At 34.3% G+C, this 23,735-nt stretch overlaps 1 protein-coding gene across 7 annotated transcripts in view; it reads left to right on the top strand.

Annotated features, from left to right (window-relative positions):
• The window catches only part of Qki (QKI, KH domain containing RNA binding), a 133,572-nt gene that overhangs the window by 31,485 nt on the left and 78,352 nt on the right, over positions 1-23,735 (top strand). For all 7 annotated transcript variants that reach the window (XR_013424694.1, XM_078018769.1, XM_078018768.1 and 4 more), the window contains exons 2-3: positions 3,373-3,515; positions 22,930-23,046. Coding sequence is in view for 6 of the 7 variants with exons in the window: in XM_078018769.1 (XP_077874895.1) it covers positions 3,373-3,515; positions 22,930-23,046 (260 nt within the window). In the remaining variant the exon portion in view is untranslated. The remainder of the gene's footprint in view (positions 1-3,372; positions 3,516-22,929; positions 23,047-23,735) is intronic.

Below are 23,735 nucleotides of genomic sequence, written 5' to 3'. Positions count from 1 at the left end.
GATGATTGATCTCAAGTGTGGATCTACAGGGAGGTGAATCCAGTGTGGGTGGAGATTTCATCAGGTAGTTAGTAAGGGGTGCCTGTATTTGGTAGCCAGGTTAGTAAAATATGTGCTTTTTGAAATTGCAGTTAGAGTTTTGACTCAAACTGTTCAACCCTAAAGAAAGTTAGCTGTTTAACATCAGTCCAAGGAATGTATATTGTAGAAAACAACCAGAAAAAAAAATGTTTTGAATTGTCTGCTGGTGTTCAAATGAACAATTGTGGAAATGTGAAATAGGAGAGACTTACCTTCCTATGAGCAGCAAAATGTCTCAGTGTGTCATGCTTGCCAAGGGAGTAAAGGAGTTCTTAACACTATGGAAAGTGGACCTTTCAAGGACCAGAGGTAAACAGCCTCTGGAGTGTGTATTTCGATTCAATCAAACGAATTTTCAGATATTTAAGAACTTCAGAGCAGTGTAAAAACATTAAGGAATTTAGATAGAAGATACATGCCCAATTTAAGGGTTATTGCAGTAGGAATTTTTGTATTAATGGTTCCTAAGATCATACAGAGATGGGGGGAACATTTGAGTATTACTGTGTAATAATTGATAAAACAATAACAGTAGTTATGAGGCATTCCAGTGTTTGAGAAATGAGTACCTGTTAACCCACTAGTTAGACAAGGACTAAAACATTCCCCAGACCCATTGCATGCTTCTACAATAGCTTGGTTGTAATTTTATCAACTTGATAGGATAATAGTAGAAGAAACTAATTTCTGGGGCTTAGTGGATGAAAAGTTTTGAACATGGGGTTATAGGAGAAAATAGTAAATGGGCCTCTTGCATGCTAAGATTGGGGAGCACTGAGTTCAATTGAGTCGTTCAGTAATGGACCTCTAATGATATGAAGCACAGGAATACAGAGGTTAAATAAGAGACTTGTCTTAAATCTAAAAGAGTTACTGTAGTTCTAACAGTTTGTTCTGATATGAGTATTTAAATAGTACACCAGAAATTGCTGATGACTTCCAAGCTAGAAAGGTTCTTGATAAAGATAGTACTCAGCTGGTTTGATTTAATAATGAATTAGATTGTACATTCCTTGAGGACTTGGTCATCTTTTCATTCCCATCAGAACTGTCTGCTACATAATCTGTATTTAGGTATTAAGGTCCGTGGTACATGTTAGAGACTGAAACAAATCATGGGAGAAATACTGCCTATCTCTCTTTTATATTGGATAAGTTCTTTGAGAGCTGAAATCACAGAACTATGCTTTAGAACTAGCCCATCCTATGTCATTTACCCACCTATCTACTCTTATTGAGGACTTGTGTGTTCCAGGCTCTGTCTGGGTTCAGGGGAAGCAGTGGGTAACAGAAGCCTGCGGAACTTTTAGTTCTTAATCAAAAAAAAAAAAAAATCACACAATTATCTATAGAAGTACAACCTAATGGTAAATACATTGTTATCTAACTGGATGCTTTTATATATATATGAAGGTTATTGGTTTTATGTATTTATACATATTTTAATATCACCATCTGAATATTTTTTTTTATCATTTTCAATTGGCTCTTTTAATTTTTCTAAGTTTGGAAATTTTTTTTACCTGGAAGGTTATGATTTTTTCCCCCTCCTTACTCTGTTATATTACTGAGATTACTTATAACAGATTGTTAAATTTTGAACTGTTCTTGCATTTATGGTATAAATTCTTTTTTCTTGGTGTACCTGGATGAAAGGATATATGTGTAATTTTAATTATATTAACTGTTTCTAATGCCATTTGGCTAAGCTACACACTAATTTGATGCTTAAGAAAGTCTTCATTACTATACATATACAAGAACTTTAAGAAAGAATAAAGTCTTGCCCTTATAGTCAAATCCAAGGTACTCTCTTTTTAAATTTTTGTTGATTTCATTTGCTATTCAAAGCTAAACCTTTGGTAAGCTTTGATAATCAAATTGTTATTCAGGAGAAAAAATTTGTAATGAAATGAATATTGCTATTACTGAAGCAAAAATGTGTATAATTTTTAAAAAAGTAATATTTTATAACTGGATAAAAATACCTTTGATCACACCTTTTTTCTGTATTGGATTTTATTTAACTGAAACAGATTTAAATAAGTAGTTATGAAAATTAAAGAATGCATTCAAGTTTGATAGTTCCTTAATATTCAGTAGATTGGAATTTCACTTTAGGGTGATATACAAAATACATTTTAAAAATAAAAAAGTTTAAAAAAGTATTTGGATGTGAGCCTTTTCCTCAAGGAGGACATAATCTGTAGAATGGAAGATAGTTACATAGGCATCCAGCTAATAGCCTAATAATGACAATTTATGTATGTTCCAGTGGGAACCTATCCTCTAGCACAGAATAGAAGCTTAGTAGATAATTCTTGGAAGAATTAATCCATTTTCTTTAAAAACTTGACCTAGTGAAATAGATTCTACATTTTTTCTTTAAGTATATATTTATACCTAGGAATTGTAATACTTTTTTTTTTAAAGGTTATTGATTTGGGATATCTCTAATTTCTTATATTTAATTCAATAACTCGGTGTAGTTTGATTTCCATTACCATCTTTTTCTTGAAACTTCTTTGATCACCAATAGCTTAATGGTCAAATCCCAGGTACCATCTTTTTCTTTTTACTTCATCATATTTCTGTAGTATTCAATACTTTTGATCACCTTAGTTTTTATATCACCTCTCTTTTCAAGTTCTCCTATCTACCTTCATTTCTTATTGATTTAGATCTTGTTTTCCTCAGTCCTCCCTTCTCCCTTAACCTTCTTTTAAGATCTCTCTTCTCATAGCTTTAGCTCCTAAATTTGTGTATCAAACTCAGACTTCTGCTAAACTTGCCACCTATTATCTATTGGGCATTTCTGAATACTCTGAAGACATCTAAAGGATCTAACAAAGCAGTCCAGTCTAAACTTCATTCAGAGAGCTTAGTTCTGAAGTGTCAAACAGCCTCTGGTGTGTGTATTGTCTGGAAGGCATTCTCTTCATAGTTACTGATGAAGCAGTCATTTGGAATGACTGGCCTCAGTTAAACATGGAAAAATTAGGTAAAACAAATCTATATCATACTGCTTAAGAATTTGGGCTCTGAAGTTAGTTTTAATAAGATGTCTTATTTGGTTGTTATAAATTCGATTAGTGGTAGAAATTAAGGTTAGGTTATCAATCCATTAAACATGGGCTTAATCCAGAAACAGACAGAATAGGCCAGTAATTCTTCACTGGAGTTTTAACACTATACATGAAATCTTCCCCTGCAACCCCCTCCCCTATTTTCTTCTGGACTAGCAAGAATACTTTTTTTGTCTAACACATTTAAAATTTTTACTTTTAACAGAAATTAGCAGAGTACGGAAAGACATGTACAATGACACATTAAATGGCAGTACAGAGAAAAGGAGTGCAGAATTGCCTGATGCTGTGGGACCTATTGTTCAGTTACAAGAGAAACTTTATGTGCCTGTAAAAGAATACCCAGATGTAAGTATATTCTTTTGTTTTATTCAGTTTTTTTTTCTCTTTATATAATGTGGAAACATAAATTTGGTGGTAAATATTTAAGAAAGTTCATGTGAGGGACTGGAAGTATGGATAATTTCTATCTTTTGAAGTATGTTTCCATTTGATTATTGCTATGTCATTTTTAGAAATGCCCCTGGAAAAGAGCTTTTTGAGATTTCAAAATGAGGCAAAGAATTATGGGAAGAACATTGGCTTGAATGTTAAAAAGCAATGAGTTAAACCCCATTTGTCTTTAATCTGACCTCAGAAAAGTCACAGTTTGGGCCACATATCCTTTCTGTAAAATGGGGTATGGGAATATAAGATTGCTTTCAGCTCTTAAATTTTTATGGAAACTATTTCTAATCTGATTGTCCTCTCATCTTAGTCCGTTACTCAACTGTTCTCTATAAGCATCTTGTTGTGAATAATTTTGTCCTATACCAGTTAATTTCTAAATACATAAATTCAGACACTGGGCCTTTTTTTACAAGGCCTATTTCTCTAACCTCATTATTAATGATTTTCCCTCTTTTTCACTACATTGTAGTGACATTGTCCTTCTTTTGGCCTTTTAAAACAAGTTATGTCTATTCCTAGCCTCAAAACCTTTTTTTTTTTTTTTTTTAGCTGTACCCTGATCTCTACTGTCTGGCTGCTGCTTCTCTTTAGGATCTAAGTTTAAATGTCACTTCATTGATGGTGAGGCTTCCTTCCCTTTAACATTTTACCTAGAAGCCCTGTGAGTTACTCACTTTTTTCACAAGTTTCTTTTTTTCTCTGCAGCAGTGCTTATTATCTGGCATTTTTCTTGTTTATTTTACTGTCTCTCCCCAGCAGAATATAAAATACATAAAACAAGAACTTGGTCTTGTTATTCATTATGATATACCCCATAATATTAACAGATAATAAGCATCCAATACCTTTTGGATAAGCTAAGGAAAAATGGTTACTTTTTTTAATGTTTATTTATATTAGTTATAAGTGGCCACAATACCTTTATTTTATTTTTTTGTGGTGCTTGAGGATGGAACCCAGTGCTTCACGCATGCTAGGCAAACGCTGTACCTCTGAGCCACAATCACAGCCCAGGAAAAATGCTTACTTTTGCTAAGTTTTGGAATACTTCTCTAAGAAGTAAGTAGAAGAAAAAATTTGACATAATGTCAGAATGTGATGTGATCTAAGATTTATTAGTTATTTAGACAGAACACTAGTCTGCAGATGGGAATAAATGCCTTAAGTTGGTTTTATGGGAAAAGCTTTAGTATTTCACAATTTGCATTTCTATTACACTTGTCTTTAAAGCTTACACATTTACTCTATGCATATTTTTGGTTGCAGAGGCAAAAAAAAGAGTTTTTTGGAAGTTATTGGAAAAGTCAAAAAATTAAAGGAAGAATTGGAGAGCCAAAGCAAGGCAGGAACCATGAGATTACTGAGAACTTTAGTGGCAATAGTTTATGGTTTCATTACTGCTTTTAACAGTAGAGTCATAATTTCAGACACTGGGCTTTTTGTTATAAGGCTTTATCTTCAAATTTCCAATTCTTGAAAAGAATGAATTTTGAACCAATCTGCCATGACTGGAGAGGCAGATTGTAAGCTAGGCATGACTGCTGTAGGCCTGCCCTCAGTGTTAGGGTTATTCCTAGAGATGGGAAAAAGTATCCCAACTGGGGTCGGCACTGTTTGGTATTTCAGTGTCCCATAAAGGATATAAGCTTTCTCATCTGCTTTTTAAACCCTGGGGGATAAAGTTTGAGTAGCAGTCATTAACATAAATATATATGTGCCATAAGACTTTAATAGCTTATAACCTTGATCTGTTTCCATCTATTATTTAATAAATCCCATTTAGGGAAGAATATTTATACTGTATTATTAAAAAGACTTTTTTTTTTTTATACAGTTTTCTAAGTGAGCACCTGGCATGAGTCCAGAGGGCATCTTTTCACTCTCTTCCTTTCCTCCTTTTGCCCAGTCCCAGATTAAGTCAGAAACTATGGGGCAGAGGCCCAGCATCTGGTTCCCCCACCACCTTTGTAGGTTTTTTTTTTTTTTTTTTTGTGGCGCTAGGAATAGAACTTGGGGCCTGAAGCATGCTAGGTAAGCACTCTACCACTGAGTTATACTCCTAACGCTAATCTGCCCATTATCAAGTCCTGTAGATGATCCTGATGCATGCTTAGTTTTAGAATTATTGCTATAATTTGCCTTCATCATCAGAATAGCCAGGCTGCCAGGTGGATGATCACAGGCTTGGATGTTTTGTCAGGCATTGTTCCAGGAGGTGGAGAGAATGGACTGAACAGTGTGCCTACTGTTGCAGAGTGAGCATTTCTGGGGCAGACACGGACAGTAAGCAAATGAATGTATACTTTTTGGTGTAGTACTTGCTGTGGAGAAGCACAAAGTGTGGTACATAGATGAACAGTGACTGCGGGAGGGGGGCCGTTCATTTCTAGGGGTTCTCATGGAAAGAGTATCTTTTAAAATGATAAGAAATGTAGGGGCTGGGGATGTGGCTCAAGTGGTAACATGCTCGCCTGGCGTGTGCGGGGCCCTGGGTTTGATTCTCAGCATCACATATAAATAAAATAAAGATGTTCTGTCTACTGAAAACTGAAAAATAAATATTAAAAAAAATTCTAAAATTAACAAATACATACAAGAACAATCATGGGGAGGAAAACATGAAAACCATTTAGGGGTACACATTCTGGGCAGAGGGAAAAGGGGGTGCAGCAACTAAGTTGTGACCTTGTTTGTGGATTGTGCTAGTAGAAGGTTAGCAGAGGAGCCTTATTTGTTAGTGCCTTTGGGCTCAATGGGAATTTTTAATGCTATTTGGAGTGAAAGAAGAAGCCATTCAAATGGTTTTAGCCAAGGAATGCTACTGGGTTTTTGATATATTCCTTCTGTCTGCTTTGTGGAAAGAATGTGGACAGTTGGGTGAGCAGGGAAACTAGTCGGGAGGCAGGGGAGGGGACTTAAACTAGAAGATTTAAGAAAGGTGTGGTTTGCATATTTTAGAGTTAGAACTGATAGGATTTGGTGATAGATTAAATTTGAATTGAGTCAGGAATGGTCCAAAGGTGGAATTTGGTCAGCTGGAGTGCAGTTGCATTTCTGAGACAGGAAAGACTGAGGAGGGAATAGCTTCGGGAAAGACGGGGTTCCAAGGTTCTGATAGAGATGTGAAGCTTGAAGATAGGCATTCAGATGTGAGGTGTCAGGCAGGTAGATCTGATTAGAGATCTGATTTTATGTGATGCTTTTGTTACCCCAGAAAGGAGGAGAGAAATGGATACAAAAGTTTGGATCCTCCAGACAAGTTTTTTAAAATCCTAATTTTAAATTCCTGTTAGGAGCACTTAAGTTTAGCAGAGTTGGAATCTGAACACAGTTATTAGTTTTTCTTCTTGGAGGTTACTAATATAGAGTAATAACTGGCATATAAGAGGAGATTTATTTTGCTTTTTTTTTTTTTTAAGTTAAAGTAAACCAGGAGAGTCTGTGTCAGATTTTGGCCGTGTGGGAAAAATTTAGTTCAGAATTATGCATTAAATTTTGGCCACATTAAAAGAACATGCATTCTTAGTCTTCACTTAATACATCCTAGAGATCATTTTGTATGCTTCTTTTCTTCCCCTGTCTGTATAAAATCTTGAGTTGTGAGAATGAGTTCATCCTGTTGGGATAAAATGTTTTTATTATTAAAGCTTTAGAGGGGCAGGGTACCATAATGTCCAGAAGTATGAACTCAGACCCAGACTCTGGCTAGCTCTTCTGTTTGTTTTGTAACTAGTTCCTCAGTTTCCTCACCTCATAATGGAGATACAAAGTTTCTCACAGGATTATGAAGACTAAATGGTTTAAAACATGTAAAGCACTTGGAAAATCCTTGATGCTCTGTAAATGTTGTTAACAAGCATGGAAGATCCATGAGGGCAGGGAATTTTTGTAAGTTTTCTTTTTCAGGGTTATATTCTCAGTGCTTAGAACAGTGTCTGATAAATGTTAGATGCACAGGGAATATTCATTGTGCACACTTGTTTGAAGCTAATTCTTTTAAATATGAAAAAATATTTTAATATTTTTGTCATTTGCATTTGGCTACTATAGAAGTCAACATTAAGTTGAAGGCAGTATTTTGTTTTCTATTTTTATGTTTTTTGGGTGTGGCTGAGTATTAAATGTAAGGCCTCTCATGCTAGGCAAGAACTACTATTGTCAAGCTGTATCTCCAGCCCAGAGTATTTTGTACTTGTTTATGTAGAGCTCTGGGACAGATAAAAGAAGGAAGCCTTAGATTCAGAACCTGAAAAATGGTGTAGTGCTGTATCATGTCCAATCATAATGTTTTTTAGCCCTTGGCTTAATGATGTGGGAATGAGAAGTTCATATGAGCAGTCTTATTGAAAATGCATTAAAAAGTTTTTCAAAGTTTACATTAATAAACTAATAAAGCAGATTTTTGATGCATCTTTCTGTGTACCAAACACAATCTGGGTGTGAGAATATTTTGATTTAAAAATCTCAAGATGGTAGTTGGCGTTTGAGTCAAGACAGGCCTAATAATTATATATATATAAATTTTTTTTTTTTTTGCGCGTGGTGGTGGTGTACTGGGGATTGAACTCAGGGGCACTTAACTGCTGAGCCACATGGCCAGCCCTGTTTTGTATTTTGTTTAGAGACAGGGTCTCACAGAGTTGCTTAGCTCCTTGCTTTTGCTGGGGCTGGCTTTGAACTCAGCAATCCTCCTGCCTCAGCCCCCTGAACCCCTGGGATTACAGATGTACGCCACTGTTCCTGGCCAGGTCTAGGTTTTAAATCCTGGTTTTTATCCCCTTGCTGGCTGAATTTTTAGCAGTTGCCTTAGAAATACTCTGCAATGAAACACTCTAAAACTCAGAAGCTTAAACTAATAAACAGATCCTCATGGATATCTGTGTTGGCTGAGGTTCTGATGATTGAAACTGAGTCTGTTGATCTAGGCTATTAGTGGTTGAGATTAATTAGGTCTTCTACATTTATGTTCTTGCTGGGCTGGAAGGGCAGTAGCTACTTGAGGGGGCATGCTCTTATTATAGATCACTGAAATGCCAGAGCCAAGCAAAATTGCATAAGCATGTATAAGACCTCTGCTTTTGTCCCATCTGCTAGTATTCCATTAGCTCAGTGCTTCTCAACTGGGAATAGTTTTGTCTTTAGGGACATTGGCAATATTTGGAGATTTTCTTGGCTGATAAAACTTGAAAGGGGCGGGTACTGCCAGTACTTACGGGGTGGAGGCTAGGAATGTTATTAAACATCTTACAATGAACAGGCTAGCGCACCACAAGAAAGAATTACCTAGCCCTAAATGTTAGTACTTGCTGAGGTTGAGAAATCTAGCATTAATCATATCAAGTTACTCATGAGAAGGGGACTGGAACAGATATTTGCAGCAAAATAATTGAAATTATTATATTAGCTTTGAGCACATGTCTTTTTTTTTTTTTTAAGAATCTGTTTCTTTGTCTATATAGTTATAAGGTCCACTTCAAAATTGTTTGGAGAGATAAAGGTAACAAATGTATGGCATCTGATTGACACTTAATATGGTCTGAATGCTCGTGAATAAGAATAATAATCTTATTTTTCAAGGAGCTCAGTCTTAGATAAAAGGTGAAACATACTGTATGAAACATTTAGTCTGTTTATCAAGAGACATGAAGGTCAAAGTTTTATTTAGACCATCAAACTGGTAATTTGGCAAGTTATTAAGGATTTGTTTGAAAATGTGGAGATCTTATAAATGTGTATCAATGAAATTAACTATTACATTAAGTAAAAGGTGCTGTATTTCAAATGAATCGGCAATAGTTTTTGTCAGTAAAGTTGCCTGATTATCAATTTTGGGTCCTTAGAAATTGTTTTATAGGCTGGGCCAGATTAGTAGGTAAGTTCCAAATATTGGCAGAGTCTAGCCTTTATAGGTTAGAGTCATCCTGTATATACTTGAAAAGATTTTTTTGCTCTGATTTAATGATTAAATTGTAATGAGACTTTTTTTCCCCAAAGAATTCTATGTGCTGATAACTGATTATCTGCTTTTAAAAATGGGTTTTTGTTAAGGTCTGTAAACAAGTCAAAATAACACCTGGTATTTTGCCAGAGAAATGTTAGAGTTCGTAAACAAGTCTGGATGGTGCCTGGCAAAATGCCAGAGGGAGTGGTTTGAGAAATAACAAAAGCGAGCCATTAAATGTGCAGATTTCTTATTGGTTGACTGATGTATCTAGTTTATGTTAATAAGATAAGCTGTGCAAAATGTATAAATAGCTCTGTTGTCCTAGAATAAACGGCTCCCATTCCTGCTGTATCAAAGTACAGAAGTTATTCGCCCCCCCCCCCATTTTGCCCAGCCAGCTGGACCTTGGCAGGTTTTAAATTAGATGTCCTTGAGATGCATCTTTTATGAGTTTAGGCCATCATAATGACACATTGTTGGAGGGTTTGTATGATGGATAAATGCCTTTTCAAATTGTTTTTCCCCAGTTGGTAGGATGGTAACTATGATTGATAGTAAAGGTTTGTAATATCATTTTTGGTACTTTCTGTAGTCTCCCTTATAACACAATTTGAGCATCCCTAGTCTGAAAATCCAAAATGCCCAAACATTTTGGGTGCCAGTTTTAGGTTTCAGAGCAATTTAGATTTCACATTGTTTGAATTAAGATGGTCAGTCCAGTAAATCTGAAACACTTGCCCAAGTATTTTTAGATAAAGGGTGCTCAGTCTAATCTTATTTTAGTGGGGGAGTGGAGTTATAAACACTCTTTCTCTTTAATTTTCCTGAATTTGCAGGTAAAATTTGGCTAATCAGACTTCTGGGTTAGTCAGAGTTGTTTGATATTCTTTTTCAGAATTGTCACTTGTGAATGAGTTCTTGAGCTGGCATTTGTTTTGGAGGGGTACTTAGAGATGGGGTCAGAATTGTCTTTCTGTGGATCTTTGACTCTCTTGGCTTTTTTGTGTTTGGGGATTAACCAAGAGCCTTCAGAAGTTTTGACATAAACTACTTTCACCCTTGTTTTACTGATTAATGAATGGATGTTAAATCAAAATTTAATGGCCTGCAAAATCTTTTTTAATACCAAGGTTAACCCCTGTTTTTTGCTTAGACATGGTCTTAATACATTAAATTTTCTTTCATAATTAAAAATGGGATCTGCATATATCCTTTTATATATATATATCCTTTGATTATATATATCTGCATATATCCTTGTGCAGGAAACTGAAGATAGTTTTCTAATAAGGTTACTGCATATTTTTATAGAGTTGTGAAATATGTGATTACATAATAACCTCTTGGAGTTTTAATTTGGGAGTATGATTTGATAGTATAAAGCATATCTTTGTGTTTTTAGGTAGAGAAACTATTATTTTTGACTTAGAACTGAAACCAGATCAAGAGAGTGAAGACCAGATTTCATGACTTGGGTGTGTGTGTTTTTTTTTTTTTTTTTTTTAATGACCTGAGTTTTTTGTTTTGAAGTTTACTTTTCATTTCATTCTCTAAGGTATGTTGAGGACTTGCTATGTGCCACATATTCAATAAGCTCTTTATGGTATGAGATATACTAAATTTCTTAGAATGTTAGACAGTATACAAAGAGTTTCAAGATAGCAGTTGGTTTTGTTAACTCAGGTTTTTCAGAAATATAATAGTTTCTGAAATAATAAGCCTTTTCATAGTCTCAAATGCAGGTGCCAAAAGGAACTAGTATTCAGAATACTTAAAAGATGGAGTTCTTTTAAGGGAAGAGTTATTTTCTATAAGCAAATGTTTTCCAAGCTCAATTGAGATAGAAAGTTTGCCTGTGATTTCTTATTCAACCATTAGCCACCATTCTATTCGTTGTTTTGTGAGTTTGACTTTAGATTCCACACAAGAGATCAGTGCAGATTTGTCTGTGTTTGGTTATTTCATTATAGCATAATGTCCTCCAGGTATATACATGTTTCTGAAAATGATAGGATTTCTTTTATAGCCGACTAATATTTTATTTTCTTTATCCATTTAATTTTCTGATATGGATATCTTGGGTTGTTTTTATATCTCTGCTATTGTGAATGATGCTGTAAAGAACATGGATGTTTGGATCTTTTTCAGTATACTGATTTCTTTGGGGGTATATACCCAAAGTGACATTGCTAGAGAATATAGATGGTTGAGCTTTCTTTAATTTTTTGAGGAACCTCCATACTGATTTCAGATTGACATACCCACCTACAGTGAACATGATTTCCTTTTTTCCATATCTTTACCAGTACTTGGGTATCTTTTGAGTTTTTGACAATAGCTATTCTTACAAGTGTGAGGTGATATGTCATTGTGTCTTTTTTTAACATACATTTTTATTTTTTTTCATACCTTTATTGTATTATTTTTATGTGGTGCTGAAGATCAAACCCAGTACCTCACACTTGCTAGGAAGTGCTCTGCAACTGAGCTACAACCACAGCCCCTCATTGTGGCTTTGATTTGCATTTCCCTTGTTACTGGTGATATGAAGCACCTTTTCATAATGTCTGTTGAACATTTGTATGGCTGCTTTTTGGAAAATTGTCTATTCAGGCTATTTGTTTCCTTTTAATTCCAGTTGGTTTTAGGTTGTTTTTACTTGAGAAGTTAATATTCTGATATAGTCTAGATATTAACCCCTTTTCAGTTACATGGTGAGTAGATGTTTACTCCCAGCAATTGAGTTGCTCTTTCCTTTTGTGGATTATTTTCTTTGTAGAAGTTTTGTTACCTTGATATAGTTCTACTTGTTTTTGTTGCTTTTTAATAACATATCTAAAAAATAATTGCCAAGACCACTGTTACAGAGCTTTTTAACTCTATTTTGTGGAGTTTTACAATTTCAGATCATGTACATAAAAGTGTTTGGCCTATTTTGACTTAAGTTTTTGTATGTGGTGTAAGATAAAGAGTTCAGTTTCATGTTTTAAAATGTGTGAATCCAACTTTTGATATTGTGGATACTCAATATCACTTGGTGAAGAAACTGTTCTTTCCCCCATTGTGTATTTATTCTTGATGCCCTTTGACAAAAATTGACTGACAAATGCATGAGTTTATTTTTGGGCTTCTGTGCTTGTTCTCTGCGTATATTTTTATGCCAATACCATATGGTTTTATTATCTTTGTAACAGTTTGAAATCAGAAAGTGTGATTCATTAACCTTTATTCTTAAGGTTGCTTTAGCTATCTGGAATCTTTATTGGTTTAATTTTAGGATTATTTTCTGTTTCTGTGAAAAATGTCATTGGAATTTTGATAGGGATTTCATTGAATCTGTAAATCACATTGGGTAGTGTGAACATTTTAACAGTATTTGTTCTTCAAATTCATTAACATGACATATCTCCTGCCCTTGGCCTGGTTGCTCTGGCTTAGGTCTTCCAGTACTGTATTGAGTAGAAGTGGTGAGGGTGGGCATCAGTATCTTGTTCCTGATCTTAGAAGAACAGATTTCAGTTAGCTTGCTTCCTTCTTTCCTCTCTTACCATTGTGCTTCATTTTGTTGAGGTTTCTTGCACTTGTTCATGAAGGATACTGTGTTCTTGTTTGTCCTTATCTGGCTTTAGCACAATGGTGGCATTGCCTTGTTAAATGAATTTGGAAGTACATTGTCCTATTAAGTTTTTTGAAAGAGCTTGGAAAGAATTAGCATTATTCTTCTTAGTGTTTGGTGGAGCCATGTGGTGAAGCCATGTGGTCCTTAGGTGTTTCGTTGTTGGGAAGGTTTGGATTACTGCACGTTAGTATTGGTGTAGTAAGCTTATCTATAACTTAACAGTTCAGTTTGGGTAGGTTGTATGTTTCTAGGAATTTATTAATCTAGGTTGTCCAATTTGTTGAAGTATGATTATTCATAGTAGTTTCTTAGTATCTTACAATTGTTTCTTTGTATCAATTGTGTCTTTTATTTATAATTTTATTTTTTTTTACATTCTGTTTTCTTCTTGGTTAGTCAAACTTAAAGTTTTCAGTTTTTCTTTTTCTTTTTCTTTTTTTTAAAGGAGCCTTAATTTTCTTAAGTCTTCTCTGTTTCTCACTTATTTTTGCTTTTGTCTTTATATTATCTTTTGCTTTGGCCTGAAGCCCCAAGTATTGAAAGTTTAAAAATCCCAGGTTGGTTGGTTTGTTTTAAATTCTGGACTATTTGGAATTTTGGGGCATTTGGATATTTGCATAGACTTCAATGACATGGTGTTCCTAATCTGAAAATCCAAAATGTTTCAAAAGGTCATATTTTTTCTTGAGTGTGATGTTGGTGCTGAATATTATTTCACTTGTTTTTCATGTGTTATATGTTGTGTAAAGCACTGTGAATTCAAAATTAAAATAAGAGAACTTGTGCCTGACTTAAAGTAATGATGTTCAAGAAACATGTAGATCATAAACCTTGTGGCCAAGGGCTCCTACGTCACTTTAAATGAGAGAAAAAACCTTTTCCAGGAAATAAAGGAACAGAGAAATTACAGAGCTATTACTTGCACTCAGTATTGTGGGCGAGAAGAGTTTTACTTGTTTGATAGGAAGGAGAGAAGAAGGTATTAGAAGAAGAAAACGTCTGCCAATTTTACAGAATAGTGAATTGCTTATGTTGCTTGAAGAAGGAGGTAATAACAAAAATAAAGACTTGAAAAGTATTTTGGGATCTTTTAAAAGGCATAAGTATATGAGGTTTCTACATTTATGCTCTCATAAATATTGTCGCCTGCTTGTGTCATAAAACCCTGTTGACCTTCCTTGCCATTAGTTTTTTTTTTTAATTAGTTAATCTGCCCCCCTCCCCAAACTTTTAGTTAGCTTCTAGAAGGATAATCATCCCCAATAATGAAGATTTTTTTTAATTTAGGATATCTTAATTCAAATGTCGTAACTTCAGATTTCGTTTTTAGTTGCTCAGTAGTTTTCCTTATGTACAGCAGTTGTCAGTGCCTTTATGTACGTAGGTTTGTAAGAAGATTTTTCTTATGTGGTGCTTGTAGGTCACATGCCATGAATATTAAATGTTCATTAAGTCCTAATATGAGAAAGATTTTACAAAATGATGCCTATAATAATTACGTAGTGTGGATTAACTGTTTCTCTGGGGACATATTTGGCTACTTATCTAAAATTAATGATGATGGTAGAAAAGGAATAAGGCATTTGCTTTCCATGGCCACAAGACATTTTGAAATATTCATTCTGATTTTTAAACTGGTTAAATGCTCACTATTCTTTTCTCATCTTAAATATGTACACAAATAAACAGAGTAGTGTTGGCTAAATTAGAGGAGGTTCTTCTGCTAAGTGAGACTTCATTAACAAATATCCACACACATGTTTTTGGTCGTGTTTTAATATAACTTTTGTGAGATAATATAAGGTTTTTAAGGTGTCTACTAAAGTCACCTTGAAATATTAGACATGATATTTAAAAAATAACAGATTGTCAATCTCTTTTTCCAAAAAGCAATAAAATACATGTTCTTTTATAGTTTTTTTTAATTACAAAATTTTAAGCAGAGATTATTACTCTTTAATAGTTGTTGGAAGTTTCACTGAGATGCTTTTGAAAATACACTTTTTATCAGTTATTGGTTTTGATAATGTGTCACAGGAAGTTTTATCTTTCATTGTAGAATTCTTAAAAGATTAATGGGAAGATTTTTCATAATTTCGTATTTTACCATTGAGAAATATATCATTTCTATTAAAAATGTCGTGAGCAACAGTGAATAGCATTAGGCATTTTTGTTGTTAAACCTCTTTAGAAACTAACATGCCACTTGGCAGAAATATAATTGGTGAGCCACAGAAAATATTAGCACTTAAACAGTGAGGTTAATGAATATCTTTTTTTTTTTTTTCCTTATTTAGGCTTTTAAAGTTGTACTTGGCTCAGGCTGTTTGAAATGATTTCCTTTGAAAGTGTTGTGACATTGTTTTAATTGAATGAAGCTGCAGAACTGGCATGATAAATCAACACAGAATGAATTTTAATGCAAGGCAAAGGATATTAACTTGGAAATTGGTTGCAGTAGACAAAGCAGCTGCTATGAGTAATTTTTATTTTTTTTTCATTCTGTACTTAACAACATTTTGGGAAGGAACAACCTTGACAATTTCAACTGCATTAGAATCCCGATGTTATGCACTTCAACATACTTTTCTGTCTGTTGCTTCTTAATAGTGACTGTTTTTTAAGATTAAAAAAAAATATGTCCAATTATATCCAGATTCAATGTTTTGGCTTCATGTAGTTTAAGAACATTTTTTAATTTAGTGAGTAGTAATTACAAGGCCTAAATAGCTGTGAGAAGCGTTTTTTTCTGTATACTTTTGAAGCCCTGGTTCAGGCAAGGGGAGGTTTAATATATGAAAAGGGCAGGATGTGTCAGAGAAAGCTCTTGCAGTAGTCAGAAAAGGTAGATCAACTGGTTTGACAAAGGACAGAAGTCAAAACCAGTTACCTATTTGATGTGCTAAACTATCTCCAGTGCATTTTTCCAGACTTTGGGGGCCATGTTTGAGATACATCTAGCATATGAATTGATTTGAAAAAGATCTGTATAAAGTACAACTATTGGCAAGGTTACTTGTTTTAAGAAATAGTCAAGGACACAAATAGAGAAAAGGCATTTTCACAGACTTCTTGAGCAGGCATTTCCTTTTTTCTTTTTTTAACCCCTCGTATCTGTTTCATTTCTTAGCAGCTAGCAAGTCTTGAATAAACGTTTTGTTGAATATAATTTGAAAATGAAAGGCCATTTTATATTCTGCTAAAAAATAACCAAAACTATACAAAATGAATGAATGAGGGGATGTAAAGATTACTTTGTCTTGATTGGGGAAATGGGGTGAAAAGATCTGTAGAATCCTTGATTATATAAACTGGGTAAGTTAAAAAAGTTAACAGAAAAGTAGGAAGAGCTAACAAGAGACAGGCACAGGGCCAGGCAGGTAGATAAATTCTGTAAGATTTTCTGTGAAGGGTTTTTTTTTTTTTTCACCAAATCCTCCTTCCAATAAATTTTTACCCCATACTGTCTGAAATTATGTTAATTCTGTATCAATTTAGATTAAAAGGCATCCTCTTAAAAAGTGCTTAGTGGATTTCTCCGTTTAAGTACAAAGTAGTTCAGATCAGCAAAGTGGTAGTAGTGATATAGGACCTAGTAGGAAAGAAAAAATCTGATTGAATGCATCAGAGCCCCATCAAGAAGATAACATCCTTAGGAGGCCAGATGATTAAGAATGTAATCCTGACTTTTTCATTTGGTTATGTTTGCTGAATCTGGGGAGGATGGCTGAGAGGCTTGAGCTTTGCATGACAGAAATTGGACTTTATAGACTACCCTCCTGTTTAGACTTTTCTTTGGCTAGAGATGGGTGTGCACTCTAGGAGTCATCCTTCACTTAGAGCATCCCAGATCCTCTCAGAGACTGCATCTTAACTCAGAATTGGCTCTCAGTAAGGGAAATTGTATTGAATGATCTTGGGTTGCTGGTAACTATAGGTGCATAGTAGAAGCTAACATACATCCTTAACATCATCTTAGGTTTTTGTTATTTCTATAAGGTATTTATTAACTACAGTGTCTGACAAAGGATGAAAAATAACCAATCATATAGGGAGCAAGATTGCAAACAAAAATCTGAATAAACAAGAGAATCAAACACCCAGAAATTCTAGATGTTAGAATTATCAGATTCATACTTTGTAAGAACAGTTAAGAAAGTATAAGAAAGCAGAAACATGGAAACCAAAAAATGTAAAACCAAAATATCCTTAACTTCCATGAGTTAAGATGAGTTTGACAGAGGTTAGAAGCATTTGACGGTAGAATTAGTGAACTCTGGAGGACAACCCAAAAAAAATCTTTAGCACTGAGACACAGAAGGATGGGAAATACAGGAGAGGGCATGAGGAATAAAAGGTATACTGTATGAGTGTTTTAGCTTTTTTGCTGCTGTGACTAAAAGCTCTTGCCATAACAATTGTAGAAGAGGAAGAGTTTATTTGGGGGCTCATGGTTTCAGAGGTTCTGCTACATGGACAGCAGGCTCCATTCTTGGGGCTTGAGATGAGGTAGTACACCATGGCAGAAGAGTATGGTGGAGGGAAGCAGCTCACATGATGATCAGAAAGCCGGGTGTGTGTGTGTGGGGGGGAAGATAGATATCTCCATATTAGAACTGCTGAAATCTAATGATGAAATGGAAGTCCTAAAAGCAACCAGAAGAGAGAAAAGATCAACTTGATGAGTCATTAGTAAAACTTATTAGTAAGAAGGTTGATATAAATCCATGTAGTATAAATGAGTTAAGTTAAAATTGAAAGATTGACAGTTTGAATGAAGAAACAAAATGCTGTTCATAGGAATACCATTTAAAAATAATAATAGCAAAAGATTCAAAGTATGTAATCAAGAAATATGCATCTCAAAGTCAAATAAAAAACTGTATCTTCATGTTAATATCAATATAGACTTAATGGCAAAGTATTTACTGAAAATAAAGAGGGCCATTTCATAATGATAGAAAGATACCTTTTTAACATATGTGTATGCTAATGAACATGGCCTGTAAACAGAAGTAAAAGGACAAATAAACTTAGACGTAGCCCAGAGGTAACTTGTTGCCTAGCATACCTGAGGCCCTAGGTTCAGTCCCCAACACTGCAAAACACAGAGACAGGTATCTTATGCTAAGTAGACTTTGCATTCATTTTAAGCACTCATAGAATGTTTACAAACATTGATTATATCCTATTTAAAAAAGCAAATCTGAACAAATAAAAGGAATAATATTTTACATGGTATGTTTTCTAGTTACAGTGTAGGAAGCTAGAAATCAAAACCAAAGCTAATTATGAAATTCTTATAGGTTTGAAATGAGAAAAAATACATTTAAATATTTAATAGTTATCAAATTATTTTTACCTGAATGATATTGAAAATGCTGTCTGTCAAAACTTGTGGGACACTGCTAAAGCCAGCTTAGTTATGTGTAAATCTTTAAATACATGCATTAGGGGGAAAAAATGCCAATAAAAAAAAAGAATGCAATAAGCATTCTTTTCAGAAATTTGGAAAAACAGTAACAGATTAAACCCAAAGGAAGCAGAAGGAAGAAATAAAACTAAAGCAGAAATCAAGGAGGAGAAAAGTTCAAAATGAAGAGAATGAGTACATATTGTCTACCTATTGCTGCATTATAATTAAACCACCCCCAAATTTAATTTATTACTTACATGAACAATTTCTTGTACTCCCACTTCTGTGACTGGATTCAGCAGAGCTGCTTGGGTCTGACTCTGCAGTCCACTGTAGGTTGGCAGGCATTTCTGCTTTTGAGAGATTCCTAGCAGTAGGCATTGATGGTTACTGGGTCACATGTATTTCTTCCCACAACAACCTTAGTGCATATTTATCCTCATGCGAGCTGTAGGGTCTTAAGAGAGTGGAACCACATATAAGGTTGACTTTTAACTGGCATATCCTTTGTATCCGCCAAAGCAAGTCACTGCTACCCTAGATTCAAGAGGTGGGAAGAGGTGCAAATTTACATCACAAATGGTAGGAGCATGGTGAAGAGGAGGGAAGAATACTGACCCTGTTTTTTTAGGGGAGCAACTTGGGGGGATCAGGAATTGAACTTGGGTATTCACAACTGAGCCGCCTCCCCAGATCTATTTTGTATTTTATTTAGAGAGAGGGTCTCACTGAATTTGTTTAGCACCTTGCCATTGCTGAGGCTGGCTTTGAACTTGCCATCCTCCTGCCTTAGCCTCCTGAGCTGCTGGGATTACAGGCTTGTGCCACTGTGTCCAGCTCTGAACCTGTTTAAAATCTTTCCATCCCAATCAGCAAAAGCAAAGGAGAATTATTGGAGAATGAAAGAAAAGGGGAAATGTGGATAAATAGTAAAAAGTGAAAAATGCTGTCTGGAAAACTTGTGGGATACTGCTAAAGCCACCTTAGTTATGTGTAAATCCTACAGATCTTAAATATATTAAATAGAAAATTAGACAAACTTTAATCTAAGAAATTTGACAATTTAGACAATATGGATATGTTTCTAGATAAACAGTGTTTCAATTGACAATACTAAGGCTGAATCCATAATTTGAAACTTTCTACAGAGAAGATTGTGGTCCCAGGTGGTATCACCAATGAATTCTGTTCAGTATTTCATGAAGAAATAACACTAGGCTTACAGAAGCTTACCCAAAGAGGAGAAGAAGAAAGAATACATTCCAATATGTTTTGAGGCCAATATGACCCTAATGACAAAACCTGAGAAGCATATTGTGAGAAAGGAAAATTATAGGTCAGTTCTGTTCATGAATGTATTTTTTAAAAATCACCGGAATGCTGGGAAACTGAATCCACTAATTTATTAGAAGAATAATGAATTATGATCAAGTTGAGTTTCAGAATGGAAGGTTAGTTTAACATTTACTTGTTGAAATTCATTATAACCTAAAAAAGTATATATGTAAAAATGTCTACACATTACTTCAAACTTTTAGGGGTGAACTTTTGAAATCTTTAATCTTGAGTTTTGGTGTATTGACAGTATTGTAAAGGATAGCAAGAAGAAATAAAAATATATAGTTGGAAGGAAAAAATATAACTTATTTGCAAGTGATGTGATCATTTACATAAGTAATTCAAAAGAATATACAGGAAAAAAGAAATAATTCTAAAGAATATACAGAAGAAACAAGAATAATAATAAAACAAGATTGTTACATACAAGTTTATAGGAAAACCAATTATATGTTTTTTAGGGAAAAAAATTAAAAAAATATAATATACGATGACAGGAAAAAACCCTATGAATTTCTAGGAGTTAAGTTTTAAGTGAGAGTAAAAGCATAATGAAAAATGCTTTAAAAGTTTACGTTCTTGAGAGAAAAATAAAAGATGACCTAATCAAATGGAGAAGTTATATACCATGTTTATGGTTTTGAATATACACTATTATAGTAGAATTCTAATGAAAATTCTTAAAAATATTATTTTAGAAATTGAGCAACTCATTCTAAAATATGTGTGAAAATATGTGGCAGGCCAGAAACAGCCAAAACACTCTTGAAGAGCAAAGTAGAAGAACTTGCTTTACTGCATACCAAGATCTATTATAAAGTCACTGTAGTTAATACAGCATGATATTAAAGAAAGACTAAATAGATTAGTGAAATAGAATGGAGAGCCCAGAGACTGAGGTATAGTTATATAAGGTTGCTTATGAATGGTTTATATTCTGAGAAATATGTTGTCATGTAATTTTGTAGCTATGGGAACATCAGAGAGTATGCTTACACAAACCCGGACAGTATAAGTTAGTCTGTGCAGCCTCTTGATGCAGTCAAGAGACTGTGGTAAACATGAGATGTGTGAGGCAGCTGCCAGGGTAATATGCTGTGCTGTTTTATTACAAAATATAATTTGCCATTGATCATATCCTTTTCTGTGACATCCTAAGCTTGATTGTTGAGTGAGCCAAAGGGTTGAGGTTTCCTGAAGAGAATGTGCAGTGGGATTAGGAGACAATTAATTGCCAAACTTACTATGTATGCTGTGTGCACAGCTGTCAGTATACCTCTATCAGATAGTGTTACCACCTCCATTATGTAGTCAAGGTTTATTTGATGTGACTCTGAAATTCCTAATTACTGTTTCATTGGAGCTTGGATATCAATTGAATGAATTTTTGTGTTTTCAGAGTTTAAGCACTTCACCTTAGTATACTATTAGTTTTTTCAGATTGGAGATGTGGGATGGTGAGATTGACTGGGGATTCTAAAAAGAAAATTCCTTGTTAAAATAGATGACAATTGTGTTTAGACTCGGTCAAAAGGTAGATGAAATATAATAGCTCAAGAAACTGGTAAAGAATAACAGGCTTTATTTGAATGTAAATAGGTGGCTTGGGCAAATTTCAGAATCTGGGGTCTTATAGAGTTAGTCAAGTGCATATAGATCAAAGGCTGAGAGTCTCAACTAGGGGCTGTATCAGAATCCCTAGGGGGAGGAGACTTTTTTCAAAGAATGCAGTGCATTAATTACCCCCCTTTCACATGAGAATCACTTTCTCAAAGGCAAGCCTCTTTGAGGCAGAGAGAGAGCACCTTTGGAGTATAGAAGGGTGAAGGAAGTACCCAGCTTTTTGTGACCACCAGTAAATATTCTAGCTTGTTACTTTGATATAATGATACACTAACAGTAGGATAAATGCAAGAGAAAGGTGGGAAATTGTATGCATAAGAATTGGTATTTTTTAATTGTTAAACAAATAAATGAAAACCACTCATGAGTTTTTATGGACCTGCTGGAAGACACTCATTGTTTTTATGAAGATGATATGCAAATGAAGAAAATATACTTTCAATATGCACACACAGATATTTGGATATTTACTAATTAAAATAGCTAAACAAGATAATGACAGAAGGAAAAAGCAGGAAACAGAAATAATACATTTTAAAGTAAAATGTCTAAAAACCGTTTGCCTTAATATGAAGAAACTTTCACATGTGAGTCTAAAAGTTTCTGTTGGATGAGAATAAGTTTCATTTATACACTTGCTTATATGACTGACTTATTAATGGAAAGAAAGAGTTTAGTTTAGGCTCCCTAGAAAAAATAGAAGTGTAAGTTAAAGATGGAAAGGAAAAAAAATAAAGGAAAGTAAAGATGCAGACATGAAATTGTCCAAGAAATATGATGAAAAATATATATTGTCAAGACTTAGCATGTAGGGTAGAATACAGATTTGTCCCTCAATGTTGTACCAGCCCACTCAGAATTGTAATTTATACGTTTCTATCTGGAGAAAGTATGACTTTTTTGGTTATGAAAGTAGGACTTTTCCTCAGGCCCCCCCCCTTTAAATCATACAGGGTAATCACTACTAACAGAATGAACAATTGATTCAGCACCCGACATCTGGAACAGACAGAAATTTATAGAACAGGTTTATATTCTTAGATGGCATCTAATCATTCATCAGCTCTTTAATATACTCTGGCTTACATTATGTACTTGGGGACAATTCTGTATAGCTCCTGTGTGTATCGGGTATTGTTTCTAATTCATAGTTTGTGTTAATACAAATGATAATTTTATTTTAAAACAATGAGAAAACAATAGTTTTATCCCAAACTTGGCATGAGATTCATGAGGGCTCTAAATTTTACTTCTTATTACACATAGGTACATAGGTATGTACGTACATACATACATTCATGCATATATACTTTAAAATAACTTTAAGGACCATCATAGCAAATGAATAATTTGTGGTTCTTTGTTTTTCCAGTTTAATTTTGTTGGGAGAATCCTTGGACCCAGAGGACTTACCGCTAAACAGCTTGAAGCAGAAACTGGATGTAAAATAATGGTCCGAGGCAAAGGCTCAATGAGAGATAAAAAGAAGGTAAGTCCTTGAAAGAGAGGCAAGTCTTTGTGTGAATAATTTACTTACATTTTTTCATGCTAATAGTAAAGTTTCATATCTTTTAGGTGTAAAACTTGATACTCCATGGTAGGAACTCTGAAACATTTTTAAAGGTGTTTCTCTGATTTTTTTCCCCCCTTTTTAATCATCATTTTACACTTAGGAATAAAGTATTAGTTACTCCATTGTGTTAATTTAACTTTAATATTTTATACTTGAGAAACCTCCATGTGGAAATTAGACTATCATGTTATCTATGAAAATATGCAAGTAAAAGCTTGAAAAACCTAAAAGTTTTCTTTTGATGAGCTGTAAACGGGATTAGGGTCTTGTGAATTTTAACTGTAGTTGTATGTCAAATCACTGGGACAGTTAGAAGATATCTGTTAAAACAAAGGCTTATTACTAACCATATGAGATTGGTTTCAGCAACATTTTATCTCAACTGTAAATTATTTTTAGGCATTGAAAATTTTATTTGTTGTTGTTATAGATGGACAAAATACCTTTGTTTTATTTATTTTTATGTGGTGCCGAGGATCAAACCCAGTGCCTCATGTGTTAGGCAAGTGCTCTACCATTGAACCCCAACCCCAACCCTTGTGTTTTAGTTAGGCATTTTACTTTAAAATGTATTATTCCTGTTCTTTCTCCTCCTACCTTCTTTT

This window comes from Ictidomys tridecemlineatus, chromosome 8 (genome assembly GCF_052094955.1).
Source record: "Ictidomys tridecemlineatus isolate mIctTri1 chromosome 8, mIctTri1.hap1, whole genome shotgun sequence".
NCBI lineage: Eukaryota > Metazoa > Chordata > Mammalia > Rodentia > Sciuridae > Ictidomys > Ictidomys tridecemlineatus.
The sequence above is the reverse complement of the archived record's forward strand: the minus strand, read 5'-3'. Positions and strand labels throughout refer to the sequence as shown.